Genomic DNA, 22,884 nt, shown 5'->3' with positions numbered 1-22,884 from the left:
AAAACCCCTTTAAAGTGTCCCAGGAAAAAAAAAAAAAAACGGCCCTATGTTCTACGCAAGTCCAAATTGACAGAAGGCGGAGCAACACAAGTAGGCAGGTATAATAGAAATAGGCGGGGCCAGCAATACCATAGTGCAGTACAATACCGCCCCAGCAGAACCAAATACCCCAGTGCAGCACTAAATACTGCCCTATCACCATACTGAGGACGGTGATACAGCTGAATTCAGGACGGGACCTGCGGCCGCCGACCAAGTGCATAAGTACTTGATACTCCTAGCATTAATCAATGCTGAGAGCATCAGATCGTGATGTACCTGGACAGTGGCCGTGACGTTATGTAGGGTCTATGCTCCTAGATTGTAAGCTCTTGTGAGCAGGGTCCTCATGTAATTATTGACTTGTCTGTTGCTATGTTATTTATGACTGTACATGAACCCCAGAACTGTAAAGCGCTGCTGAATATGTTGGCGCTATACAAATATAGATTATTATTATTATATGGCCAGGCCGCCCCTGGGTACTTCCAAGTTCCAGATAACATCTAAACATGGATATTAAAGGTATTTTTATTTACACAGCCATAGATTACACAGATCTACGCAGGGCCTCCCAATGTTCCCTAATGCCAGTAAAGTAATAATTGTATCTGAAGGAGAAGCCCAAAAATATCATCATTACATGGTACCTAACATGCTTTACTGTGGTGCAGGCAGCTCCTCAGACAGAGGGGCATTTCAGGGCACCACAGGACAGCCCTTAATGATGGGGGACGGGCACGTCAGCTGCAGGCACACAGTGACACCCCAGCCCCCTGACCCCGCAGACAGAGCCCAGTTGTGTGACACACACTCTCTCCACATGCCTGAGCTCCCCTCCCCCCCACCTCACAAGAGGATGCACTATTATGTAGTGCCGGCCACTCAAGGTTTCCCCGTGTCCAGCGCCCCCCACCTCTGTGCACTCTCCCTCCGCCTTCTTCCACCTCGTGTGCCTGCGCAGGAGCGCTAGGAAAAAAAGTCCTGTAGGGCTCTGAGAAGCGCTTAGTGCGGGCTACAGACACAGAGAGGAGCTAGGCATGTGTGCCCGTCCCCGGTGATGGCAGCGAGTTGCGGGAGGATGGCCCGGAGGGCACTGCTGCTGTGGGCAGCGCTGGTCAGCTTTCCAGGTGAGCGCATAGGCATTTCTGACTAAACTTTGCTGCGGCGAGGAGCACCAGGGGCTCGCTGTTCTGTATGTGCCCCTCACATAGCTCTACCTGGGAGTACCCACCTTAGATAGGTCTCTCCTCTGCATGCCCGGGGTGCCAGTCACATGGCCATGTATTGCTGTGGGCAGAGAAGTCCCTCAAGTCCTGATGTTACCTCTAAAGTTCTCAATATCCTGCAGGGGATGGAAGTTCCTCTCAGACCCTGTGTACTTATAATGGGATTTACAGCGGACAAGCTCCACCAGAGAGGCACATATGGCATTTCAGGGGGTCAAACTGATCCAGAGGTTGGCATCGATGCCCGTTAGTAGCTTAAGGTGGATATACAGATGTTGCCATTGAGGCTTTTAAGCAATTTAAGGTGGTCCCAGCATTCCCACGGATGCCATTTAAGTTCACAGGCTTAGCCATTGATGCCTGGGAGCATTTTAAGGTGGTCCTGTGTCACCATTGATGCCAGTAAGTGGCGGCTTAAGGTGGTTTTTCAAATACAAATGTTGCCATTGATGCCAGTGTAAGGGGCTCATACATATACAGAAGGTGTGCCAATAGTAAGAGGATCCAGCTTCTGCTAAAACAATATCCTTTATTTGAGGCGGTAAAATCCATACAGTGCAAGGCAAGTGCAAAATCAACGCGTTTCGGATCCCAAGTTAACGATCCTATATCATATCATGAGTAAGCAGATCCAAAACGCCTTGATTTTGCACTTTTCTTGCACTGCATGAAATAAAGGATATTGTTTTATCAGAAGCTGGATCCTCTTACTTTTTGCACAGTGTATGTCGGCCTTGTCCTTGCCACATCCGTGCCCCGGATACGATACGCAAGTGAGCGCTGCGTTTCTGACTTTCTGTACCTAGATACAGAAGGTGGCATTAATGCACATGAGCAATTTAAGGTGGTTCTTCAGATGTTGTCATTGAGGCTCGTAAGCAATTTAAGGTGGTTTTACAGATGTTGTCATTGAGGCTCGTAAGCAATTTAAGGTGGTTCTACAGATGTCGTCATTGAGGCTCGTAAGCAATTTAAGGTGGTTCTACAGATGTCGTCATTGAGGCTCGTAAGCAATTTAAGGTGGTTCTACAGATGTCGTCATTGAGGCTCGTAAGCAATTTAAGGTGGTTCTACAGATGTCGTCATTGAGGCTCGTAAGCAATTTAAGGTGGTTCTACAGATGTTGTCATTGAGGCTCGTAAGCAATTTAAGGTGGTTCTACAGATGTTGTCATTGAGGCTCGTAAGCAATTTAAGGTGGTTCTACAGATGTTGTCATTGAGGCTCGTAAGTAATTTAAGGTGGTTCTACAGATGTTGTCATTGAGGCTCGTAAGCAATTTAAGGTGGTTCTACAGATGTTGTCATTGAGGCTTGGAAGCAATTTAAGGTGGTTCTACAGATGGTGTCATTGAGGCTCGTAAGCAATTTAAGGTGGTTCTACAGATGTTGTCATTGAGGCTTGGAAGCAATTTAAGGTGGTTCTACAGATGGTGTCATTGAGGCTCGTAAGCAATTTAAGGTGGTTCTACAGATGTTGTCATTGAGGCTCTTAAGCAATTTAAGGTGGTTCTACAGATGTTGTCATTGAGGCTCGTAAGCAATTTAAGGTGGTTCTACAGATGTTGTCATTGAGGCTCGTAAGCAATTTAAGGTGGTTCTACAGATGTTGTCATTGAGGCTCGTAAGCAATTTAAGGTGGTCCATCAGTTCTATTTGGTTGTACCGGGACAGGCTTTGCTATTATTGCCTGGGAGCATTTTAAGGTGGTCGTACCAGATACATGTGTCGCCATTGATGCCTGTAAGCAGCTTAAGGTGGTTTTGCAAATACAGATGTTGCCATTGATGCCTTCGATCAGCTTAAGGTGGCCGCACCGACAAATAGGTTGATAACTGTTATGATGATGTTTTGTAGACCCCTGGTTAAAGGGCTGGAATACAATAGAAGAAGAAAAGTCAGAAGGACCGTTACACGTCCTTCACACAAAACGCTGTCTACCTCTCCCAATACAATCCTGATTGTTTAGAATGGATTTTCTCTGGTGGCTTCCTATTCCACCTCAATGTTTGCAGAACCATGCAAGTGTTTGTCACCCATACCCATAAAGATGAAGTTTATTTCTCAGCTGATGATTGTACGTTTTTCTGTATCTAGTATATCATTACAGAAAGGATAACCCTATAAACATTCTATACATTATTACTGAAGCAGTTTCCATTTGTTGTTGATATGTGCAGAATGAAGTGACGGAGTAGCGTGGCAGCATAGTTTGCTTCAGCGCGCTCACAGTAGTGTAGCCAGAAGGTAAAGATAATCCCCACAGGACATTGTGTCCATTTACATGATGGGATTGTCACAGTCTTCTTCTAGTCTGGTAAAACTTCTGTTTACAACCAGCAAGCAGAACTATAAACCTCCATCCATGTCATGGAGATCATTCATGTTTTCCTATAGGAAGGTTTTTTTAATGTCCAGCTCAGTTATCACTATGAGCATGTGACCGCTCTGATAATCATTTGACGGTACGGCTACACGTTCAGGTTTTTTTATGCAGTCTTGGAAGCCAAACTCAAAAGTGGATCATAAAAGGAGAGAAATGATACAACTTTTTTTTTTAAATCTGCTCCTGGTTTTGGCTTCAAAAACCGCATCAGAAATCCAGAACATGTGGCCATACCCCTTACTGATGCCAGTGTGACTGATCCTGAGCCCTTTATGGTGTCTTGGCACTCAGTCTTTGGTGCTTTGTGATATTTATTTTGTGTATATTGAATTGTATATTAGGTAATCACTGGGTTTACACATCGGTCGCCGCATGCCTTACATTAGCTTTGCATCATAGCAATTAACACTTGAGCTTGTAGAGAAAATGTTGATGTCCCGGCTCATAGGGATGTGTATTGTCCAGCAGATCAGTGTGCCATTATTGAGACCTGAGATCAGATAAAGGTTGTATGTGATGAATTTCACACTTTTGGGCCAACAGTGAAACAGCTCATGATGTGTAATGTATCAGATAACAGAGTCCACCTATGCTAAGCCTGATCTGAAAAACCAGTTGTTGATGGGGAGTCCCAAACTATTTCTATATGTCACCTTAATGTCCTTAAAAGCAGAGCAGAGATTAAAGGGACTGATAAAGTGGCTTGCACAGAGGTTGTGTCTTTAGGCTGGGACTCTGGCTTCTTTTTATCTCTGGTCCTGTGATGAATGGTGAAACCAGGATTGTTGTGTTAAAGAAGGCATGTTCCTTCCTTGAGAGAGACCTGTTCCCCTCCAAAAATGTGTATTGGGTAATTAAGTAATCCCCACTGCATGAGACAGTAAGCAGCCAATTAGTTCCGCATTTCTGTAACAGTTGGCAATACACAAACGTGGAAATAAAGGTTCCCTAATCCCTCTCCCACTGAGATCTAGCAGCACGAGTCACCAATATTAGGAAGCTGCTTTGTCCTTCATTTAAATGCTTCTGGTAAAATGTTAAAAAATCTGTGAAATCAAGCAAGTTGGGAAGTGCGGAGCAGCAATCTCATAGTACTACAGTCCAAGCGACATATAAAGTGGGGAGCAGCAATCTTATGGTATAACAGTGCATGTGACATAAAAAGTGCAGAGCAGCAATCTCATAGTATAACAGTGCAGGCGACATAAAAAGTGCAGGGCAGCAATCTCATAGTATAATAGTGCACGCGACATAAAAAGTGCAGAGCAGCAATCTCATAGTATAACAGTGCAGGCGACATAAAAAGTGCAGGGCAGCAATCTCATAGTATAACAGTGCAAGTGACATAGACAAGTGCAGAGCAGCAATCTCATAGTATAACAGTGCAGGCGACATAAAAAGTGCGGAGCAGCAATCTCATAGTATAACAGTGCAGGCGACATAAAAAGTGCAGGGCAGCAATCTCATAGTATAATAGTGCACGCGACATAAAAAGTGCAGAGCAGCAATCTCATAGTATAACAGTGCAAGTGACATAGACAAGTGCAGAGCAGCAATCTCATAGTATAACAGTGCAAGTGACATAGACAAGTGCAGAGCAGCAATCTCATAGTATAACAGTGCAGGCGACATAAAAAGTGCAGGGCAGCAATCTCATAGTATAACAGTGCAAGTGACATAGACAAGTGCAGAGCAGCAATCTCATAGTATAACAGTGCAGGCGACATAAAAAGTGCGGAGCATCAATCTTATAGTATAACAGTGCAGGCGACATAAAAAGTGCGGAGCAGCAATCTCATAGTATAACAGTGCAGGCGACATAAAAAGTGCAGGGCAGCAATCTCATAGTATAACAGTGCAAGTGACATAGACAAGTGCAGGGCAGCAATCTCATAGTATAATAGTGCAAGCGACATAAAAAGTGCAGAGCAGCAATCTCATAGAATAACAGTGCAGGCGACATAAAAAGCGCGGAGCAGCAATCTCATAGTATAACAGTGCAGGCGACATAAAAAGTGCAGGGCAGCAATCTCAAAGTATAATAGTGCAAGCGACATTAAAAGTGCAGAGCACCAATCTCATAGTATAACAGTGCAGGCGACATAAAAAGTGCGGAGCAGCAATCTCATAGTATAACAGTGTAGGCGACATAAAAAGCGTGGAGCAGCAATCTCATAGTATAACAGTGCAAGTGACAGAAAAAGTGCGGAGCAGCAATCTCATAGTATAACAGTGCAGGCGACATAAAAAGTGCGGAGCAGCAATCTTATAGTATAACAGTGCAGGCGACATAAAAAGTGCGGAGCAGCAATCTTATAGTATAACAGTGCAGGCGACATAAAAAGCGTGGAGCAGCAATCTCATAGTATAACAGTGCAAGTGACAGAAAAAGTGCGGAGCAGCAATCTCATAGTATAACAGTGCAGGCGACATAAAAAGTGCGGAGCAGCAATCTTATAGTATAACAGTGCAAGTGACATAAAAAGTGCAGGGCAGCAATCTCATAGTATAACAGTGCAGGCGACATAAAAAGTGCGGAGCAGCAATCTCATAGTATAACAGTGCAGGCGACATAAAAAGCGTGGAGCAGCAATCTCATAGTATAACAGTGCAAGTGACAGAAAAAGTGCGGAGCAGCAATCTCATAGTATAACAGTGCAGGCGACATAAAAAGTGCGGAGCAGCAATCTTATAGTATAACAGTGCAAGTGACATAAAAAGTGCGGAGCAGCAATCTTATAGTATAACAGTGCAAGTGACATAAAAAGTGCGGAGCAGCAATCTCATAGTACAACAGTGCAATTGACATAAAAAGTGCGGAGCAGCAATCTCATAGTATAACAGTGCAGGCGACATAAAAAGTGCGGAGCAGCAATCTCATAGTATAAGGCTACTTTCACACTAGCGTTGTTTGAATCCGGCGTTCAATTCCGACACCGGAACTGCCCGCCGGATCCGGAAAAACATGTGAAAACTGATTACATTTGAATCCTGATCAGGCTTTCGATCACAATGGAAAAATGCATTGGAAAAAACGGATCCGCCATTTATGGACTTTAACTTTTTTTTCCTATTTTTCGGGTTTAACATGCAAAAGCCGGATCCGTTTTGACTGAACACACGGCGCCGGATCCGGCGTTAATGCAAGTCAATGGGAAAAAGGCCGGATCCGGCGTTCAGTCAAAGTGTTCAGGATTTTTGGCCGGAGGTAAAAATACTGCATGCTACGTTTTTCTGAAAAGCCTGATCAGTCAAAAAGACTGAACAGAAGACATCCTGATGCATCCTGAGGGACGGACTCTCTATTCAGAATGCATTAGTATTAAACTGATCAGTTCTTTTCCGGATTTGAGCCCCTAGGACGGAACTCAGCGCCGGAAAAGAAAAACGCTAGTGTGAAAGTACCCTAACAGTGCAAGTGACAGAAAAAGTGCGGAACAGCAATCTCATAGTATAACAGTGCAGGCGACATAAAAAGTGCGGAGCAGCAATCTCATAGTATAATAGTGCAAGCGACATAAAAAGTGCGGAGCAGCAATCTCATAGTATAACAGTGCAGGCGACATAAAAAGCGCGGAGCAGCAATCTTATAGTATAACAGTGCAAGTAACAGAAAAAGTGCGGAGCAGCAATCTCATAGTATAACAGTGCAGGCGACATAAAAAGCGCGGAGCAGCAATCTTATAGTATAACAGTGCAAGTAACAGAAAAAGTGCGGAGCAGCAATCTCATAGTATAACAGTGGAGGCGACATAAAAAGTGCGGAGCGTTAACAGACCCTAAACACTTTCGGGCCTAGGCCTGAATAATATTCAGCAGAGGAGAAACAATCGGTCTACCATTCACCTAGATGCTAAGAATAACTCAGGCCCTCCAATAAAAGGTATGAGGTGCGACAGGAGTGCAGTTATGGATTCAAACTCAACCACCATGGGTGTGGAAGTACTAAATGTCCCCCGGGTAAAGAACCTGCTTGTTTATGAAGAGGCAGGGATGTTAATGATTTCTTGTAAAATCAAACTTTTATGACTTTCCTGGTTTAGGATCTCTACGACAAGCTTGTAAAATTAGCAAACAGCTTTACCTCCTGTTAATGACGGTGAAACCTCACATTGTGACTTGTCATTTTCTTGAAAGTGTCCCGGTTTACGAGTGTTTGCTGAATAAATATGAGAGCGTTTGTAGAAAGCCAAGAAGGTTTTCTCTTTGTGACACACTGGGTTCATTTACAGTTTACAGCCTGAATCGGTGCACATATAGGATCTCAGTATCAGAATTGTTTTATCGAAAATCAGTCCACATTTAGCGACTGATTGTTTTTTATTGGCAGAAAGGGCAATTTCTTTCCTTATTTAGGATACATGAAAACCTTTGGCTGGTTTCACACATAACGTTTTTTGGAGGGAAAACGGAACTGCAGTTTACAAAACTGTCTGAAAATCTGTGGCGTTTTCTAAAACCGCCAATAGGCCACTTTCAGATTGTCAGTATTTGATCAGTATGTCTCATCAGTATTTGTACTGCAATTTGCGGAACGGAACGGGCAGCCCATTGTAGACATGCCTATTCTTGTCCGCAAAACGGACAAGAAACAGGCATGCTATATTTTTTTTGCGGGGCCAAAGAACGGTGCAACTGATGCGGACAGCACACTGAGTTTTGCGGCCCCATTGAAGTGAATGGGTTCGCACCCAAGCCATGCAGATCCGAACAACGGTCGTGTGCATGAGGCCTTATCTGAATGGGGTTATGTTGCCAGCTAGTGCATGGATTTGTGCACTCCATATTCAGATGAATGGGGGAGTCACAGATATCTACCTGTTTTGTGTGAATAAGGGCTCATGCGCACAAACATATTTTTTCCCAAGTCCATTCTGTTTTTTTTGCGGAGCATATGCAGAACCATTCATTTCAAAGGGTCCGCAAAAACAACGGAATTTACTCCATGTGCATTACGTTTCCGTATGTTCACCTGTCCGTTCCGCAAAAAATAGAACATGTCCTATTATTGTCCGCATTACAGACAAGGATAGTACTATTCTATTATGGGCCAGGTGTTCTGTTCTGCAAAATACGGAATGCACATGGACGTCAACCGTATTTTTTGCGGTCATGTACATGAGTCCTAAGGGAGAGTTCACATCTCCGTTTAATTTTCTGTTCTGATCCTGTAAAAAAAACGGATCCTGTTGCATCAGTTATGCACATTTGGCATCCTTTAGAGCCATTTCTGTCTGTGATCAGTTTTTTTTTCTTTAGAAAGACAGATGAATGAATGAAATGAAATGGAGATGTGTACTCTCCCTTAGGGCTCATGCACACGAACATATTTTCTTTCCGTGTCCATTCCATTTTTTTGAAGACCGTATGCGGAACATTCATTTCAATGGGTCAAGTTACTCCGTGTGCATTTCATTTCCGTATGTCCGTTACGCAAAAAAATAGAACATGTCCTATTATTGTACGCAATACGGACAAGGATAGTACTGTTCTATTAGGGGCCAGCTGTTCCATTCCGCACACGGAAGTCATCCAGATTTTTTGTGGATCTGTTTCTTGCGGACCGGTGGTACGTGAATGCTACAAGTGACAATTCGCTTTGTGTGGTCATAAGGTTTATTACATTTATGCAGCGTATTTGAAATTTTTTGATACATTTTTTATTAAAAAGGGGTCCTTTTTTTAAAATAATTGTCTAAAATGCAATAATAATAACAGCTCAATGACGCCCATCAAGGTGGTACACATCATAGCACTGGATTCTTAACAAGGAGATTGTGGAGAATGGCAGTATAGGAGCAGGTAATCAGCGGTAAGGTAACCACGTTTTATGGTCTTTTATCTTTTTTAGGTCACAGAAAACCCCTTTAATTCCCGCAGAGAGCCTTGATTGTCTCTTTACTGTTAAATATTTTAGACGCAACATTTACTGTTTTCCACTATCCCCAAAATTGCTTTATTCTGATTGGCATTGACCAATGTGTACATTGTAAGTTCCACTTTGGTAGCAAATAGGGAAGAGCGAATTGCACAAAACTTTGTTAGAATACTGTACAGAGCGAGCGCTCCATACAGTATTAGAATGCATTGGCTCAGATGAGCCAAAGTTATTACTCGCGAGACTTCGGGTAATAACGTAAAAAATTCATTTCTACTGTAAAAAAAGATTTCCCGAACTCATCCCTAGTAGGAACCATCCCGACATCCTGATTCACTGCAGAGCGTTGCACTTTTTGAAGACATTTGCTTCATAGTGGCTGAATTTCTTCTGCTTGCTCCCTTTGTTTTCTTCTGACCAGTGTCATTTCTTTTCACCCAGGATCTTGGTGTGTCAGCGACCTGTTGTTTGTGAAAGAACCTGTGGATGTAGTCGTTATTCGGAAAGATTCAGCAATATTAGATTGCTTGGCTCAAGGGGAACCTCCGGTCACAATCACATGGCTGAAAAATGGAGCAAAGATTTCCGAGAGTGAACGAATCTCAACGTTACACAATGGCTCCTTGTACATCCAGGAGGTGGAGGGCAGAAGAGGAGAGCAGTCCGATGAAGGATTTTACCAGTGCTTGGCTCTGAACAAATATGGTACCATCTTAAGTCAAAAGGCTCATCTTTCATTAGCAAGTAAGTTTGGTGTTTAGTTTCAAGCAAGGTTTATTATAGACTTAGTAGAACAATGCAACTGCATTCACACAAATTAAATTAAAGTGAAGACATTGGGGAGATTTATTATTAATGTCTTAAATTACGCTTCAGACTAGACCAAGCAGGCAGAAGATGCGCCAGATTGATTGCAGTGGCTCACACTGTGCGATTGATTTGGCGCAGCTTTCTAGACGTGTTAGACACTCTTTAGACCGCGCTTGGTTAGCTTACTATAGACCAATATTTTGCACCAGCATTTTGGTTAGCCATTAACAATAAAGGGGGAGATTCATCAAAACTGGTGTAAAGGAATACTAATGTAGTTGCCCATAGCAACCAATCATAGCATTCTATTTTTTAAAACTCCTTTGGAAAAAAAAAAAGTTGAATCTGCTTGGTTGCAATGGGCAATTAAAGGGGTTGTGCAGGCATTGTGCAAGATATATTGATCAGCACTACTTCCTCTTCGTTACAATGCCTGTCGCTTTGGAAGTCTTGGTGCCGCAGTTTTATTACAAGGACTCGATCTATTCACTTTAATGGAACAAGCACTTGTAATTACACCAAGGTAGACGACGTGCAGTGCATGAATGCCGCCTCCTGTTCAAACAGCTGATCAGCAGGGGTGCCAAGTGTTGGACCCCCCACCTATCAGATATGGATGACCTATCCTGAGGATAGGTCATCAATATACACTGCCTGCACAATCAGTTTTCTTTTACTCCAGTTTCGCTAAATCTCCCCCAAAGTGTCTAAAATACATAGATATGGAGCAAGACGTGTACATCTATGGTTTTCTACCGCAAGCTGAGACAGAATTTCAATGAAATCTCCCCCTTGGTCTTTGTGACTCCCTTCAGTTTAAATTAAAGGGGTTGGCCGAGTGTTTAATACTGTGTCGGCGGTGGTCCGACACGTGACACAACTGCTGATCAGCTGTTTGAAGAGGCCTCAGCGCTCTAGGGAGATCCGCAGCCTTCTCACAGCTTAAAAAAGTACACCACCTGTTAGATAGCGGCTGTGCTTGGTATTACAGTTCAGCCCCATTCACTTGAATGGGACTGAGCTGCACCTAGACCATGTGTCTGATGAATGTCACTGGCCTCCGTGATCACTGCGCTCTCTTCAAACAACTGATCAGCAGGGGTGCCGGAAGTCGAACCCCCACAATCAGATACAGATGACTTTTCTTGAGGAGAAGTCATCAGTACTAAACACTGGGGCAACCCCTTTAAGGGTATGGATGAAATAAGAATATTTATAAAGGGCCTCAAACCTCTGCCGGGTGTTACCATGGTAACTGTCAACCTTTGCTTTTGATCAATTCAAGAAGATGATCGTATTTAGAATATCTCAGATTTGGGAACATATGAGGGTTAAGACATTTAACGGAAATGAAAAGAGGCACTACATGCATATTTAATATATGTGAGGCAGGTCAGGTGTGTAAAATGCATCCTTTATTTCAGCATTGAACAGGTATTATTTTTTAATAAGACGTGTGAGTACACATCAAGGGCTGTCTGATTAATTTATTTCACACCAGAGTCTATCAATTGACTAGGGGAAGGGAAACGAACATGCCTAATACATTAGAGGCAAGTCCAGGGGGTGCAGACGTGACTGCAGACACCTTTGAATAATCACACTCACTTTGTAGTAGGATCACATCAGGGCCATGTGTCGTCTTCCCGGCTCTCAGGCCATCCCTTTCCTAAATGTATTGAAGTAGAAGGAACCAATATGTTACAATGGTATAAACGCTACATTGATCCATACGTCTGTCTTTAAACACTGCGTTTTCCTCGTATCTACTGTATGTTGGAACTGTTGCTTTCGCTAATTGCTTGGCCTTCCAGTCCAAAGCATGTGTGATATGCCACATATCATCCCCTCCATTCAGTTTTTTGAAGCATAATGGGTCTTCTGTTTGACACCTGTGTATAGAGTACCCTTAAGGATTAAACATTTATCTGCGGTTGTAAAAGCTAGCCTGTGAACCAATTGATTTTCCCATTAGGCTGTGTTTCCAAGGCGAGCTTTTTGCCTAGCATTTCATATTTGTACCAGATAACATCTCTCTTTTCACATCCCCTATTATTGTTAGCTATAAACAGAAAGGGGGGTAAATCGAAGACAAGCAATTCTCTCGACGGTGCCTCCTACCTATGACATGAGTACATGTCTTCGTGCCATTGTGCATTCTCAGCTAAATGTGTCTTATTTAGATTGACTTACTATAATCCACTCTCATGGCTTGCTGGACATTAATGCATCTACTAATCCAGCATTATGGCTGCACCCCCCAGATCCATTTGGCTATATCAAGTATTAGACAATTTGAGCCTTGGATCAGCTATACATCTCCTTTGTGCATTGGTCAAATGAAAGGAGGTCTTTGTTAGCTGCTTTCTCCTATGGCTAATAGATGGAGGGTCCTGCATGGGGGTACCCTTTTGTGACACTCGTGTCCTAATAGGGCATATAGAAAGGAGTTGTCTTGATGAAAATTTATGGTGAATGAGCCATCATGTGCTTAAAGTCTGTTAAATCAATACCGCTGTTTGTTAATGGCTGCTGAGGTCATTGCTGCTACGAGCCAAAATGTGCTCAGGACGGTTGCCAGCAGCCCCCCTCACTCCATAATAAAGGGAAACATGGCACGACAGCACCCACCCATATCTACAACTGGTGGTTACTCAAGTAGGATTCTCCAGTACTTTACATTTTGGTCCATACACTTACCGTACTTCAAATGCGTTAGTTATGAATATGACATGTCCATTTCTGAAGTGTCATCTAGTCTAAGACTTTCAGTAGGATGGACAATATCGTGTCCATTAAGCTGCAGATCGTATTGAATAATCAAGATACAGAATATCACTCAATGTGACAGTGTGGCTCTTTCCAAAAAAATAATGGAAACATGTTACACTGGTTGGAAGGTAGCTGTCAGATAAGTCAATGATCAACCTTTTAAATAGACCTTGAGGCATAATTCATGATTAGAGATGAGTGAATTGCTCAAAAGCTGATTAATCTGAATTGAAAGTCTCTTTCCCTCTCCTCCCGGCTTTCTCTCTCTCTCTTTCCCTCCACAATTCACCTGAATTGAAGAACTAAAAATATGGATTTGGAGGCACCTTGAATTGTTACAGAATATAAAAATATTTGGATTATAGCCAGCCCTAAGTTATATCTCAAGGCCTGTTTAATAGGACAAACTTTGACTTATAGGATAGCTAACCCCCAACTGGTGACACAAGGGGCAGAGGTCTGGTCCTATAAGACTCCTTACTGCCAAACATTCAGGTTTATTGATGCAGTTCTAGAAGCCGAAACCAGGAGTGGCTTAAAAAAAGAGATGAGAAGTTTTATGATTTTGTATAAAAAAATAAATTAAAAAAAACTGAACATGTGGCAGCAACATTGGATAATTAACTCTTAAGTTGATGGTCTATGTTCAACTTGAAAAAAATGTAGGGCAATACAGGTCAGCCCACTGTGATATATGATGGGGGACATTTACTAATCCAGATTTGGGTCATAATTTGTGAATTTTGAGCTTCTTGACACTTTTCTAGAGTGGCAATTAAAGGGTGGGGCTTTACTATAACTTACACCAGAAACTGGTATAAGTTTTAGTTGAAGTCTGCTCCAGCTTCTGCTGCTCTGGTTCTTCTGGCTAGGCTCTGTTTACCTGGCTGCAGCGGAGCATCACATCAACAACACGTGACTGCTGCGCCAATCAGTGACTTCAGCGGTGCACTGAAGAGGCCATGGACTGCAGTTGTCACATGGTGTCAATGTGACGTCACCCCTGCAGCCAGTTAAACAGAGTCCGGCCTGGAGAACCGGAGCGGTGGCACGGGGTCTGTCAGGTAAAGTAGCAATCTAGTCTTTAGACCGCATGGGTTGTCCTGGTTTCTCCTGAAATGATGATGGCTTAATGAGTCTAGACGCTCCCACAGTATATGTATAGTGCTGGGCACCACTGCGTGTAAGCAGATACATGCTTTAGCATTGGGGCGCTCTATGGAATTAACACACTGCTTTGAATATCAAATACATTGTTAATCACTTTCCTAATAGAGACATCAGTGGGTAGCTCTGAGAATATCCCAAAGCCTTTTTTCACAGGGGATAGAATAGTTAATAGGAGAAAAGGGGCAGTGTGTACTCAGGCTTAAGGCATTTTTCATTTTGTTTGCCCCATGTAAACTTCTCTTCAGAGTCGCCTAGAGACATCTGCAATAGAGCTGAACGTCTTAAATGAACATCTTCTAGACAAATACACACGCCTATTGGAGTTGGGGTCAAATTTATCCTGGCACAAATCCTTCTAAAAAAAAATTGCGGACGGCAGTGATTGCTTTATCAGCATGTGCCCCTTTTTGTGATATTCATATACTTACCACCAGATTATTTATTTTTTGTCATGCAACATTTTTCCCAACTAAGCTATAAGCTAATAAAATGCAGATGGTCTGCTTCTCTTTCACCAGGGAAATTCAAGCAAATCTTCTAATTCCTAAAGCTCTTCTTTTACCACAAACTGTGTGTAACAGAATTAATAGCACAGACAATGCTTAGATATTTAGAAGTGAATGCAAAGATTTAGCCACCGTTTGTTTGGGGTTTTTTAATGTGAGCTTGTGGAAACCCAGATGACTTTTCTGGTGTATTTTGGGAGAGCTATACATATTAAATAGGTGGAGAATAGGCATTAAATGGGCATTCTTTCTAGTCAAAGAGCAAGTGCTATCTTAGCCAGTGGCAGCAGCAGGGGGCAAGGATGTTCTTTTTCAGTTCCTGACCAAAGCATTGACAAGTAAGATTGCCATTACCTTCAGAATCACAATGTAGAGTTTTGCATTTGGAGATGTGAAGAGCTTTGGTTTTAGGGGCTGAACACACAAGTAGATCAGGACCAGGTTTCTAGAGTTTAAGAAGTGGAAACTGGAGGTTGCACTCCATACCGGAATGTCATTATGTCTGTGCAAATGAAGGCTTCACTGGGTTAAAAGGTTAGAAACTGGCCAGGGCGCGGCTTACCCTCCTGATAAAGGGCAGATGACCCTGATTCTTTGGCCAATTCTTTCATGTCTGTCCTCTGCAAAGAGTGATTGCCAGGAATTGTTCTGTAGGAATGCACAGATTGGAAAGCAGGCAGACCTCTTTTTCTGGTGTCCCTTAGAACCTTATCTCCTGTTCCCAGCAGGTCCATCAGCAGACTCTCCCTAGACTTCTCTATTTAGTCATGCAGTTGAAGTGCCTTTATCCATTCTCCATGCTTCTTCTGGGAGACACCAGTGAAGTTATGAGTGGCAGTAATCTGATAATTGCGAGTGATTTGTATTTCATTTTGAATTCATAACACGCTCCCTTGGTTTATTCCCCATCTGTTTTCATCAAATAGTATCAGAGTTTTTGGGATATGAGACAAATGTAACCATTCTTTTGTAGACATTAAGGCTTTGGTCACATCTCCGTTTTGTTTTCTGTTCTTCTGTAATCAAAAAGCATCAGGGCACAGGTTTAATAAAATCACACGACGACTGTGTGTAACATATGTAGACAGTATGTAGACTGTCCAGTGGACCAAAATAGGAACGCCCCTGTATAAACAGCACCATTTTGTGAGCTTGGTATCTTTTCCTTCAAATGACTTCAATAGGGTATCGGAGGCCATGTCAGGGTTCCTTTATCTTCTTCAAAGAGCTTTCATATTTTTGTAGAGACATGAAAATTCTTCGTGGCTTCTAATATTGTATAGGTGTATTGTGGTCAGTTGCTATTTTCAGCAGAGAGGCTATGCCTGAAGCATTCCTATAGAAGATGCTGGACAGCACAGATATGGAAGGAGTAACCCTCTGAGCTGGCCACCTCCATGGCTTCTTAATACCTAGCTGATGGAGGTATTCACTTTATGTCTTTTGTTTGCACCCCATGACTGTTATATAATGGTTTCTATCTCAAAGTCTGTTGTCATGTGTTCCATCCTGCAGCTGTGCCTATTGTGCAGAATGGAGAATAATTTATGACCAAGAGAGAAGTGGTTCCCATTCACGGAATACTTTTTAATAAATGTCTCTGTTCATCCCCTTTATGGTAATATCCTGGTTAAATCATTTGCTATTCATAGACAGACCTCTATGATTTTTTAGGGTATGTTTTGGCTGCTTCTTACGTTGATGTTGTGCTTGAGGCAGCATAAGCTACAAGTAGATATAGCGTTATATGTAACATAATAAATATGCATTCCCAGACATAAAACATAAACTTTATAACATTACCATATAAATTATATATATATATATATATATATACTTCAGACAGCACAAGCTACATGTAGCTATACTGTTATATGTAACATAATAAACCTGCATTACAAGGCATAAAAAATAAATATTACTCTATAACGCTATTGGCGAACATTAATAAATATATATTATATATATTGTGTGTGTCTGTGTATCTATATATATATATATATAATACCAGAGAAAGGCTCTAATGTTGAGCTGAAACATTGCTGTACCACATGGGTGAATGAAAGGTTTTTATTTTTCTATTTTTGGAGTGCTGCCCTTTCTTTGGTGTTTTATATGGTGGGTAATCGCTTATTCCCATAGGGCGCTGCACTCACTTATTGCTATTATTTGTGTGCTGCCATTTTTTTATATATATATATATATATATATATATATATTTATTACTTATTGTATAAATATCTACATTGTGGTTACATTGTGCTTTTCTCATTGTTTTGTGCCTTTTTCTGCATTTGAATCGTGTACTTTACATCCATACAGTTACTAAAGTGGCCATGGTTGCTGTGCTACAAATAATCTCTGTGTGGTAGATATGGTAATAGTGCTAATACTGTGATTGAACAGTAGAAAGGGTTGGATGACATGAAAAGCTATATCATTGTTGCTAGCTTTTCTTTGAATACGTGTCTCTCAAGTGGTTTGATTCCTCTCTGCTTTCTAAAAGGAAACTGTGGCACTTTCTTTCCAATTGTAATAGAAATCACTCAAAGAGACAGGCCATTTCTTTATGCAAGGATTTACACGTGACAATAGAAAGCAAGTCTTAGATTCATCAGGACCATTTCAGGAAGGTGAGTCAAGGAAAGCCAAGTGTTTTGCAGTACAGTGGTCCCTCAAGTTACAATATTAATTGGTTCCAGGACGACCATTGTATGTTGAAACCATTGTAAGTTGAGTAATCGGTTCCAAAGCCCCAAAATGTCATCGAAGATAAGAGAAAATGAAGAATTAAGTAAAATAAGCAGATAACTAAGACAGATAAACCGAATCCTTACATATAACAGTCAGGAATAGCTGCAAACCAGCAACTAATACAGTTATTTTACCAGAGAAGTGGCCATGATTGGTCGGATCTGAGACATTGTATGTTGAGTCTAGTTTCAACTTACGATGGGTCAGAAAAGACCATTGTATGTTGAAAATATTGTATCCTGAGGCCATTGTATCTTGAGGGATCACTGTATAAGGTAGTTTTAGATCAGAGCAGTGTATATCGCTCTGGTCAATTACCTGTATATATATATCCAGAGTATGGCCTTCAGAGTAGTTACCGGAAACCAACAAATCCCAGCAGTAATTGTACAATGTACCATCTTTTGTCCTTGTTAGAAATCTAATGTGCATATCTAAATACCGCATTGTCCGTGCCATTGTCCTGAAATGCAAGTGCCGTCTGTAGTGACTTTTATGATACTTGTAGCTGACAAGTGCTTGGATGTTGCCAGAGCCATCACCAGACACTGCCCGCTGAGAAGAGGAAACCCCCAGTCATCATTCTGATGGAAAACAAACATCACAATCACCAATTGACCAGTATGATTTCTTCATAGGGCGGCCTAAGAAATTGAATAGATAGGAAATAAAACTAATATCATAAATTATTCTTCTGTATTTTGTTATACAAATAACCAAACAGGCCAATCTCTGGTCTGACTCTTCCCATATACCTACATTATTATGATGAGATTTGATCACTCTGTGCAATCAAGCTTGCAATTTTGGCTGACCTTTGGTGGTTGTGTAAATTATAGAGGGTTATAGAGGATGAGGGAGTATTGAGTATGTGAACATCAATACTGTTAACCTGGACACAGGGTAAGGAAAATGGATTCCTGTCAAAGCAATCCACTAGTTGCAGTGCATGTGATACAGACGTCCCCAATTAGTATTTACAAGACGTAATTTTTCCTGTTGACCTATTGGATGGATATTTCAATAAAATGTAATGAGTACTTCCTGCACAGCTTGTGCACTATAATACAGAAGGCTAAATAAATGCCAGAACGGCTTAGTGTAAAATAAAGTGCTAACCACCTATTATAAAGAGCAAAACATGACGTACCATCGGCCTAGACTGTATTAGAGCCCCGATGAGTAAATGAGGTCCACACAATTTCATGTCTTCAGTGAGGCTTAAAAGGGTTTTCTGACATTTTAATACTGATGACCTATCCTCACAGTGTAATCTTGAAGAGAAAGCAGCACTCACACAAGCGCTGCCTCCTCTTCTAACAGCTGATCAGTGGGGGTGCCAGCAGTCAGACCTCTACCGATCAGATATTGATGACCTACCCTAAGGGCTGTATTACACCAATAGATTACCTGACAGATTTTCTGACCAATCGTTGGTCAAGTGGCCGTTTACACACACAGATCTTATGTTACACACACCAACTATTGGTCTGATTGGACAGAAATTGGTCAGATAATCTGTTGGTGTAATACAGCCCTAAGGATTACTGGCAGCACAACCCCTTTAAGTTACGTCTGATTCTATCACTGAAGATTGCAAGCAGGGATTTTGCATCTAATATACTCTGTTTTCCTAATAATCTAAGTAATTATGGCTTCTATCAAGAGCAAACAAAAGAGTCCTGTGCTGAGTTAATATAAATCTTTTTTGTTGATCATCCTGATAGTGTCATTGTTCAAGTGAATAGGAAGAATGTGTGCTTAGGTACATATCACATTTCCTGGGATTTCAAGGTATGCTATCTGAGATGTTATACAAACAGGATTACTAGGATATTCTTAACTGAAAGCATGATTGCTATATTCTTGCATTAAGGTGTCCATACCCCTTCCATAGTTGTCAGAGGAATGCTTGTTTGGCCGACAGCTATCTCTCCCGACTCCCCCATACACATACAGGTTCTGGTTGGCTGAGTGTGTATGTATTTTAAATGGGGAGAGAGGAGAAAGCCGCTGCCCAACACTCCTAGAGGCGATCAGATGAAAAAAAAACGGATCAGATTAAAAAATTAGACCTGCCCAATCCTTCTCTCCCCCAACATTCTGTCAGCGCCCCATACACCTTAGATTGTCGGCCTATTGTGCCAACAATACATTAATGTGAGCTGAAGGCAGGTAAGGTAGTGTGGTACTTTCCAACTGCTGCTGACACTTTTTCTAGCTCTTGGCTAGGGGTGACAACAGTCAGAATACTGAGAATCAAACATTTTTGGCATATTGTGAAATGTGAGCAATAACTTTAATGTGACAAACACGATTAAAGGGAACCTGTCACCATGAAAATGCAGTGCAATCTGCAGGCAGCATGTTATAGAGCAGGAGGAGCTGAGGGGATTCATATATAGTTCCATGGAAAATATTTAGTAAAACCTGTGATTTATTCATTTAAACCTCTGCACTTTTATGCATCACAGTCACCACTCTGCATGACTGATACATAAAAAGAACAGAGGTTTAAATTAGCAAAAAAACTAGTTTTACTGAATTTTTTTCTCATAAAACTATATATCAGTCTGCTCAGCTCCATCTGCTCTATAACATGCTGCCTGCAGATTGCACTGCATTTGCACGGTGATAGGTTTGTACCATGTACAAAGAATTTAACATAGTTTGTAAGGCTGAAAAAAGACATCCATCCAGGTCAGCCTGTTATCCTGCAACATTGATCCAGAAATAAACATGCAGTACAAACCAATTTTCCTTATCTCATGGAAAAATAATTCCTTCCCAGCTTCAAATCTGGCAATCAGAATAACTAATTTTACTGCACTCAAGAAATTCACTGCTGAGGCAAAGGATTGGATGCCATGGTATATGGGGTGTCACTGCTGGAAGCTAAAACACCACAACTGCAGCCCAAAGAAGGGAACAGGGTGGGCAGCAGGGGATTGGATGGGGCTCGGGAAGGTAAAGTAAGCTTTATTTCCTCAGGCTCCTGGAAGGTTAGATCTAATATATAAAGCTGAGCGCATGTGTGTGTGTGTGTATGTATGTCCGCTAAAGGAATCCGGACCGTCGAATTTACAATCACGAAATTTAGCACACAGGTACATCAGGTGTCCGGGAAGGTTTTAGATCTGGTCTCAGCTCTCTAGGACATACTGTTCCTAAGATATTCCCAAAAAATGAAAATACGGCACATCACATGACCTACATTAGCCAATAGAAGCCTGCAGGTCTTTCTCCTCATATCCAAACTGCCATACACACGGTCACAGGACCCTTTTACACCAGGTTTCCATAACAACCCAGCCATTTTTCTTCACTGCTGCAGGTCAGCTTTAAAGGGGAAGGGCGCTGTGGATGACACTGTCAAGGGAGCGGAGTGCTGTGGAGGTCACAGTTCAGGGGGCAGGTAGGTTGGCCATTAAGGCCACCCTTAAAAGACAGACTTAAAACCCCACCCCCAGGTCCCACTAAACCACGTCCCCGATTCGGTTAGTCCATACCCCCTAGTAGCCGATGGGGATTTAAAAAATGAAGGTAAAAATCAACTTCTGTCAGCTGTGCAGGGGTGGGAGAGAGGGTCACTTTCTCCCTGCAGCTCACACTCAGACAGCACAGTGCTGCTGTCTGAGAGTAAGCTGTTTAAAAGTACTATGGAGGTCCGTGTTAAGGGGAAGATTGCTGTAGAGGTCAAAGTTAAGGGGGTGGGCTGCTGTGGAGGTCCCATTTTAAGGAGACGGGGCACTGTGGGGGCAGGGGGCAGTGTTAAGGGGTGGGGGGCTGTGGAGGTCACTGTTATAGTGGATACTGTCAATATCTTTTAACGACATACAAACATTAAATGAAATAGATTAAGTATACCAGTGTAAAGCAGGGTCCTTCGGCTAGTCTATAATAAAACAACTCTGGCATCAATGATCATTAGCTTAAAGGGGTTGTCTTGAATCTTGATATATGACTATCTTCAGGATAGGCCAACAATATCTAATCGATGGGCTCTAACACCCCACACCCCCGACGATCAGCTGTTTTGTAGTAGCTCCGTCCGTTATAGTTATAGTGGATGGAGCTGATAACAGCTAAGAGAATGAGAGCAGCGATGCAGTTACCAGCTCTGTCCAGTACTCCGACACTGGAGCTACATCATAACAGTTGATTGTTAGGATTGCGCTGTTTTGGACCACTGCCAATCTGATTGATTGATGGCCTATGCTCGCTCTGCTGGGCTTGCGGCACTAAGTGGAGTTAAAAGAACCGGAGTTTAAGACAAGGAGCAAGAAACTATGGTTTGCTAGATTTTTCTTGTGTATTGTTGGCCTAATTCTAGCTGGTTCTCCAACTACAGCAGACAGGGTCTAATTCTTAACTCTTATTTACTGTTTTCCTTCTTTACTGTTCATCCCAATCTAAACATGTGCTCCATGGACAATTCTACCAATTGTGTGTCCTGTGCAATGTGTCGAGGGTGAATACATTTGCACTAGATGCAATCATGTTGCATATTTGGAAGCCCAGATCTTGGATCTAAATAGCCAGCTTGAAATACTTAGGGGCATTGCAGACCTGGAGAGAGGCTTAGACCTCACTGTGCAGGCACTGACTGGGGTCACTGAAATGGAGGTGGGAGGAGGAGGGCAAGATCAGGATTATCAGGTCAGCAGTTGGGTTAATGTAGAAAGAAGGGGTAGAGGGAAAAGTGCGAGGGAGGCTAGTCCTGAGCTGGAACACCCTAGTAATATGCCTGTTTGGCTGATAATAGGGATGAAAGCCCAGGGCCAGCAACACTGCAGCAGGGCATTTTTCCTAGCAACCAGGAAGATGACCCCAGTGGTATGGGAAAAGGAGTGCAGCAAAGGCCAGACAGATGCTGTGGTAGGGGACTCTATTTGAATGCCGAACAGTGTTTGCCGAGTGCTCGGGTTCGGCATATTGCGGATCGGATTGACAGATTGCTGGATGGGGCTGGAAAAGAACTGGTGGTCATAGTACACATTGTAACCAATGACAAAGTCAGGGGTAGATGGAAGGTCCATAAAAATTATTTTAGGGAACTAGGAGAGAGGTTCAAGTCCAGGGCCTCCAAAGTAGTGTTTTCAAAAATACTACCAGTCCCATGAGCGTCACCAGAGAGACAACGGGAGCTTAGGGAGTTAAATAAGTGGCTCAGAAGCTGGTGCAGGAAGGAAGGGTTTGGGTTAATGGAGAACTGGGAAGACTTCTCTGTCGGTTACAGGCTCTACAGTAGGGACGGGCTGCACCTTAATGGGGAGGGTGCAACTGCCCTGGGGGAAAAATGGTTAGATGGCTGGAGGAGCTTTTAAACTAGGCTATGGGGG

At 42.3% G+C, this 22,884-nt stretch overlaps 1 protein-coding gene across 1 annotated transcript in view; it reads left to right on the top strand.

Annotated features, from left to right (window-relative positions):
• The first annotated feature begins 1,093 nt into the window (after positions 1-1,093).
• The window catches only part of PRTG (protogenin), a 110,801-nt gene continuing 89,010 nt past the window's right edge, over positions 1,094-22,884 (top strand). The window contains exons 1-2 of the mRNA XM_044277081.1: positions 1,094-1,169; positions 9,972-10,274. Of these exons, the coding sequence (XP_044133016.1) occupies positions 1,100-1,169; positions 9,972-10,274 (373 nt within the window). The 5' untranslated portion in view covers positions 1,094-1,099. The remainder of the gene's footprint in view (positions 1,170-9,971; positions 10,275-22,884) is intronic.

This window comes from Bufo gargarizans, chromosome 2, assembly GCF_014858855.1.
Source record: "Bufo gargarizans isolate SCDJY-AF-19 chromosome 2, ASM1485885v1, whole genome shotgun sequence".
NCBI classification, from domain to species: Eukaryota; Metazoa; Chordata; class Amphibia; order Anura; family Bufonidae; genus Bufo; species Bufo gargarizans.
The sequence above is the reverse complement of the archived record's forward strand: the minus strand, read 5'-3'. Positions and strand labels throughout refer to the sequence as shown.